Source organism: Nansenia antarctica (genome assembly GCF_963989245.1).
Source record: "Nansenia antarctica genome assembly, chromosome: 6".
Lineage (NCBI taxonomy): Eukaryota > Metazoa > Chordata > Actinopteri > Argentiniformes > Microstomatidae > Nansenia > Nansenia antarctica.
The window spans coordinates 11,521,130-11,528,150 of NC_137676.1; the positions used below are offsets into that span (position 1 = coordinate 11,521,130).

At 46.4% G+C, this 7,021-nt stretch overlaps 1 protein-coding gene across 1 annotated transcript in view; it reads right to left on the reverse strand.

Annotated features, from left to right (window-relative positions):
* Positions 1 to 2,315: 2,315 nt before the first annotated feature.
* slc35h1 (solute carrier family 35 member H1) overlaps positions 2,316 to 7,021 on the reverse strand; it is a gene marked incomplete at its 5' end in the record, with an annotated part of 31,069 nt that continues 26,363 nt past the window's right edge. The window contains 11 exons of the mRNA XM_080535047.1: positions 2,316 to 2,386; positions 3,071 to 3,232; positions 3,524 to 3,601; positions 4,314 to 4,502; positions 4,639 to 4,705; positions 4,870 to 4,905; positions 5,255 to 5,326; positions 6,302 to 6,355; positions 6,479 to 6,532; positions 6,615 to 6,668; positions 6,822 to 6,917. Of these exons, the coding sequence (XP_080391173.1) occupies positions 2,358 to 2,386; positions 3,071 to 3,232; positions 3,524 to 3,601; positions 4,314 to 4,502; positions 4,639 to 4,705; positions 4,870 to 4,905; positions 5,255 to 5,326; positions 6,302 to 6,355; positions 6,479 to 6,532; positions 6,615 to 6,668; positions 6,822 to 6,917 (891 nt within the window). The 3' untranslated portion in view covers positions 2,316 to 2,357. The remainder of the gene's footprint in view (positions 2,387 to 3,070; positions 3,233 to 3,523; positions 3,602 to 4,313; positions 4,503 to 4,638; positions 4,706 to 4,869; positions 4,906 to 5,254; positions 5,327 to 6,301; positions 6,356 to 6,478; positions 6,533 to 6,614; positions 6,669 to 6,821; positions 6,918 to 7,021) is intronic.

Here is a 7,021-nt window from a genome sequence, read left to right on the forward strand (position 1 = left end):
TCTAGGGTTTAGGGTTTTTCCGTTCTTTTTTCAGTGAAACTAAACTCGCGTAGTGTTTGGTTGTGAATAAAGAAAAAAAAAATCAATGTCATTTAATTTTGACATTATGTATTCTGAGAAATAATTATTTCTAACAAAACCACGTGGGCCACAATTATTGGCATCCCTAGAAATTCTTATGAACAAAATGTAACTGAAGCATTTTTTCCATTAAAATGTTACTTTTTAAAGTTGATCAGAGAGTCAGAGTGTTTAGGAACTTCCCAGCAGTCATCCACGACTTCCTGTTTCACTGGAGTATAAACATGAGGCCATATTCACTTATTCAAACATCAACATGGGAATGAGAAGCAGAGGAGAGTAGCATCTTGGGGTCAACTACCATTAGACGAAAAACCAGCCTTTCCTGTCAATTCACCACAACCTTAAGCGCCTGGAACTTTGACTGGAACCGTGTTCTATGGTCAGATGATACAAACATGTGCTTTGTTGTGACCAACTATGTGTGTAACAGAAGGTCATACATCAGTTATGTCCCTCGGGGGATGCCCAGGGACAGCTGATATTGCCTGTGTAATGTGTTACGAGCCTTGTGTCAAGCCTTGTTTTAGGAACACAAGGCACATACACACAGATGACATACAAGTTAGTGGACTAAGTTCTGAGACAAAAGTTATCTGTCTGTATCTGTAAATTATTCATTTGATTTTAACACAATTATTGTAACACTCATGTCAGTCTCACATTGTTTATTTCAAGTGAAAAAGTTGATTCCTACAGTTTAATGTTACCGTACATGATCTTTTAACTATTAGAGGTTTGCAGTCTCTCTCTCTCTCTCTCTCACTCACTCACTCACACACAGGAATAGAAGAAGGTGAACAGAAGAGACAATTATATCATACATTAATTTGACAGTATCTGTCGATGGCCATTTTAAATACAGGAGAGACATTATAAAAGCAGTGCTAAGACTCGACTACATACATGATGTCACTCAGGGAAAGCTACATGGTTGTGTATGAGGAGATTAAACAAGAACATATTCAATATACAATTCAGTAGACTATAATACAATATACAGTGTGTATATAAAAGTATTGCTGTATGATATTAGAGACATTCTCACAGTATATTACTTGTTTGAAACAAACAAATGTATTTTTTTTTACACAATTAACTCTTTGTATTTCCACACTGCTGGCAGGAACTCAACAATCTAGCAGAGAGAGTACCTTCAAGATATTAACGTATAGTTGACATTATTACATTAGGATCATATACTTGACATTTTGAATGTATACTTCACACTACGATACAGGTTACAGTGCATGAATACATAAACATGAGTCAAACATTTTCAGTGCGAAGGTGGTGATAATCCTCTACGGCCTCATGCTGCCTAGCAACACATACATTAGCATTAGGGTTGCCAACTTTCTCACTACCACATACGGGACAAAAGATGGCGTGACACTGCAGGGGGTTTGCAGGAATTGGTGCATTTATCCTATACATGGGCATTAAGGTGCCTGTGATTGGATGAATTTACAGGAAAAGGGAGGTGTCGTATATTCATCCAGCCCAAAATATGGGACATCCTGGCTAATACGGGACAGTTGGCGACCCTGATTAGCATCCACGATAATACAGATATACCAACACATCTACTAGGCTAGTAGTACTAGAACCCATTAGCATCCAGTAGCATCCTTTATAATACCGATATGTTTACCAGCACATCCAATAACATTCACTAACGTCCATTATAACAGCAGTCATATACAGATATGTCTATAGCCTACTGCAGAGGACTGTAATGTTACACCATGTTAGAAAGTTGGTTGCTTCAGATACATAACAGTGTACCTGTGATCAGTCTTTATGTCAGAGAAGAACATGTGTCTGATGGGAGGATGACGATTTGAAGGCGCACCAGTCTCACTTCTGCCGCCTAGTGTGCGGGAGGGGTTGAGTCTCAGGCTGTCACTGGTACTGTCACTGACTATAGTAGATTCAAAACACGCACACACACACGCGCACACACACACACGCGCACGCGCACGCACACACACGCGCACGCACACACGCGCACACGCACACACACACACACACACACACACACACACACACACACACACACACACACACACACTCCTTCTCGTCAGTCAGTTTGTCCAGCAGAACCATTGGAACTAGTTGGACCAATAGAACCAGTAGTAGCAGTAGAACCAGTAGAACCAGTAGTAGCAGTAGAACTAGTAGAACCAGGGCCCTCTGACAGGCTCTCCAGCCTCAGGGCAGTGATGGGCGCTGCTGGACTTCATAGTCAGGAGAGGCTGGCTGGCGCTGGGCCCTCAAGGCTGGTAGCCCAAATATGGCTCTTCTGAAAAATTACAAAACACAGAAATACAAAATACAGAAAATGTTGTCATCATGTCCCTGGCTGTGTGGGCGTATGACAGATGTCATTATTGTAGTTTATCACATGTGATATGTGGCTATGTGATATGTGTTGTATAACATGTGATATGTGGCTATGTGATATGTGTTGTATAACATGTGATATGTCCAAACTGTATAACATGGGATATGTCCAAACTGTATAACATGGGATATGTGTTGTATAACATGTGATATGTGGTTCTATAACATGTGATATGTGTTCTGTAACATGTGATATGTGGCTATGTGATATGTGTTGTATAACATGTGATATGTCCAAACTGTATAACATGGGATATGTCCAAACTGTATAACATGGGATATGTGTTGTATAACATGGGATATGTGTTGTATAACATGTGATATGTGTTGTATAACATGTGATGTGTGGTTCTATAACATGTGATATGTGTTCTGTAACATGTGATGTGTGGTTCTATAACATGTGATATGTGTTCTGTAACATGTGATGTGTGGTTCTATAACATGTGATATGTGTTCTGTAACATGTGATATGTGTTGTATAACATGTGATATGTGGTTCTGTAACATGTGATATGTGTTGTATAACATGTGATATATGGTATAACAAGTGTATAACACTGTCCAGGCTGAGGTAGCGTACCTGCTGGCTGGGCCCCTCCCTGGCAGCCGCCGCTGCTGTCACACACCCCTGGGGGGCCGACCTCCCCTGTCTGCCCTGTGGGGCCAGAGACCCCCAGGGGTCCAGGTTTACCATCCTCCCCTTTGGGTCCAGGACTACCCAGCCTAGCCTCTCCTTGAGGACCTGTTCAAACACACGTTAACACATACGCACACACGCACGCACACACACACACACACACACACGCACACACACACACACACAGTCAGTGAGAAGTCACTACATATTATACTGTATTTGCATTCTTGATTATAAATCCATGTGCATTCTTGATTATATCTGTTTTTTAAAGTTTTGAAAAGTGTTGACAATTGTATCGAAGTTATGTGAAGAACTGAGAACATCAGAGAGAGAGATGGCTGACAGAGAGCTGGTGATGATGATCATGATGATCATTATGATGTTGACAGATACCTGCAAATCCTTTGATCCCCAGTTGTCCCTGGACGGTGTTTCCTCGGTTGCCCTTTGCTCCTTGGGGGCCTCTACCACCTGGAAGACCCCCCCCCCCCCCACACACACACACACAGAACACACACACACACACACACAGATCACACACACACACACACACACACACACACACACAGAACACACACACACACACACACACACACACGGAACACACACACAGACAGAACAATTGATCAGAGACAATCCTATCACCGACAGGTCATCAAGCCAGGACCTAATTTAAATGATCAGAACGTTTCCCAAACTTCTGGGAATTTTGCAACCCTAGCAACTCTTGTTATACTCTCCCTCCTACTCCCTCCTACTCCCTACTAAACAACCACAACCTGCCAGTGACCCTCTTGACCCCTCCTGGTCCTGGAGAGCTGCAGTAGCTGAATCAAGTGTGTCAGTGCTGAGCTGGTCATGTTAGTGCTGAGCTGGTCAGGTGTGTCGGTGCTGAGCTGGTCAGGTGTGTCAGTGCTGAGCTGGTCAGGTGTGTCGGTGCTGAGCTGGTCAGGTGTGTCGGTGCTGAGCTGGTCAGGTGTGTCGGTGCTGAGCTGGTCAGGTGTGTCGGTGCTGAGCTGGTCAGGTGTGTCGGTGCAGAGCTGGTCAGGTGTGTCGGTGCTGAGCTGGTCAGGTGTGTCAGTGCTGAGCTGGTCAGGTGTGTCGGTGCTGAGCTGGGACAAAAGCCTGACACCAGATGCTGTGGCCCAGTTGTGATGTGTGCGGTCAAGCCCCTGGTGCTCACCCTGCTCTCCAGGGTACGCCGACCTCCCAGGCTTCCCCCTGGCGCCTAGACGCCCCTGGTCGCCTCTCGTCCCAGGGGGACCCTTGCCCCCCGGCACCCCCGGCTCGCCTGGCGGACCCACGGGCTCCTCTATGGGCACGGGCTTACGACTCATCTCGTTCAGGAACGAGTCCAGCTTCAGCACTTCATCTGGGACACACACAGGGGTAGGTAAATACACAGAGGCATACATTCAGTTCAATATGTATAGCGTAGGTGTGTGTGTGTGTGTGTGTGTGTTTGTGTGTGTGTGTGAGTGTGTGAGTGTGTGCGCGTGTGCACTTACTGTGCACCAGCTGTTCGCAGGCCTGAGTGACGAGCTGGTAGATCATGGACATGGACTGGGGCTCACCCTGAAACACACACCACAGACACACACACACGCACACACACACACACACACACCACAGACACACACACACACACACGCACACCAGCGACATTGATGAAGCTGTGGAGAATGCTTTAGGTGATTGAATGTTCTGATAGACACTAGCAGAGTGAAACTCAACCTCACCTTCTCTCCTCTCTCTCCTTTGTTCCCAGAAAGACCCTGTCAACAGAAGCAGCAGTGTGTTGATGAGGACACACACACACACACACACGCTAGACTAGCTGTTGTTCAACAGTACCAGGTATATATCAGCTGACTGCTAGTGGAGGTGACAGGGGACATGCTAAGTGGGATCCTTGGGATGACACGCCAACCTAAACCCTAACCTTAACTATAACCATAACCTAACCATAACCCATAACCCATAATTTAACCATTTTAAATGTCAACGGGCTGACGTCAGAATATCCCACTTAGCAGTTAGCGATGTGACAGCAGTACAGTAGGTCATGTTATATATAGTACAGAGTGGAAGGTCATGTGGTTGTGTTTGTCCCTCAGTGCTCACCGTAGGGCCCACTGGCCCCAGAGGGCCTCTGTCTCCTACCACCCCTGGGTGGCCCGGCATGCCCTGGAAACCCTGTAGGAGAGGGTGGGGAGGTAGGGAGTAGAGGGCAGGGTGAGGGGAGGCAGGCGATGGGAGGGAGGAAGGGGAGGAGGAGAGATTATTATTATTAACCTTTATTTAAACCAGATAGGTCAGTTGAGAACCAATTCTCATTTACAATGACGATCTGGCCAATTGGCAAAACAGAGGCAAGTTGTATATATTGTATATACACAGTATATACAATATAAAACACAACCCAATATATACAATATAAAACATGAGTGCAATACACGACAAGTATCAAAAACATCTATACATCACAACACAGTATGTAAAAGACAGCAGGGACCAGGGGGAAGTTATCTTAAAAGCAGGTGCAGTGATCCGAAACAACATCTAAAAGTGAGTGTTTAAAGGTGGGTAACGCGATTAGAGTGGTGAGTTTTAGTGTCAACTGCAACGCATTCCAGTCAGTGGGGGCAGCAAACTGAAAAGAATGACGGCCAAAGGAGGTGCGGACTTTGGGGGGGACCAGAGTGATATATTTGCCGGAGCGGAGATTGCGTGTGCTGGATGAGAAGTTCAGTAGTGAGCAGAGGTAGGGGGGGGATTTGCCGATGATGTATTTATAGATGAACTGATACCAGTGGGTCAGTCGCCTACTGTGGAGTGATGGCCAGTTGACTTGGGAGTACAGGTCGCAGTGATGTGTGTTGAAAGGGGCACCAGTGACAAAGCGGATGGCAGTGTGATGGATGACGTCCAGTTTATTGAGAAGGTTTTTGGGGGCAATCCTGTAAATGATATCTCCATAGTCCAGAATTGGCAGGATGGTCATTTTTACCAAGGTGTGTTTTGCAGAGTGGGTGAAGGAAGCTTTATTGCGGTACAGGAAACCAATTCTTGTTCTGACTTTGGTGAGTAGGTTATTGATGATCAACATAGAATGCATATCATAACATATGACAGAAAGAGTGTGTGGCAGAACTCTGGTTCTATTCTTACCCTGGGGCCAGTGACCCCTGGAGTCCCCATGTTACCCTCCACACCCCGAACACCCTGGAGGAGAGGGAGAGAGAGTCAGCCTGGTCGATACAGATACACCATATTCCTCTCAAGATGAAGTCATAGTGGAGATGTGACATGGTGGCTGTGACTGACTGAGGGCAGAGCGGAGCTCACCTTGGGGCCTATGGTCCCCTCACTTCCCGTAGGACCTGGAGGCCCTGGGAGACCCTAGAGGAGAGGAGAGGAGAGGAAAATTACAGTAATGTCCTGTTCAGTTTGAGGTGAAGATGATGCTGTCATTCAGACTCACCTGACTCCCATGTTTCCCTATCTCTCCCCTCTCTCCTCTCGGTCCTGGAGGACCCTAGACACACACACACACACACACACACACACACACACACACACACACACACAGCAGGACAGGACAGGTCAAATGATAGGCCATGATACAGGACACAGACGTTGACATGTAATGAAGTATAGGATGCTCTGAGTGTAGAGAGAAGCTCCATACCGCCCGTCCCTGGACCGTCATTCCCCGCGGCCCTCGACTTCCCAGGGAGCCCAGACCACCCTCGGGCCCCCCCAGCCCTGGAGGTCCCATCTCCCCCTGCAGGACAGAGACCGCAAGTACAGGAATCAACATCAGAGACATGGAGGAGGAGGAGAGAACAGGAGAGGAGAAGGAGGAGGTGGAGGAGGAGGATGAGGAGG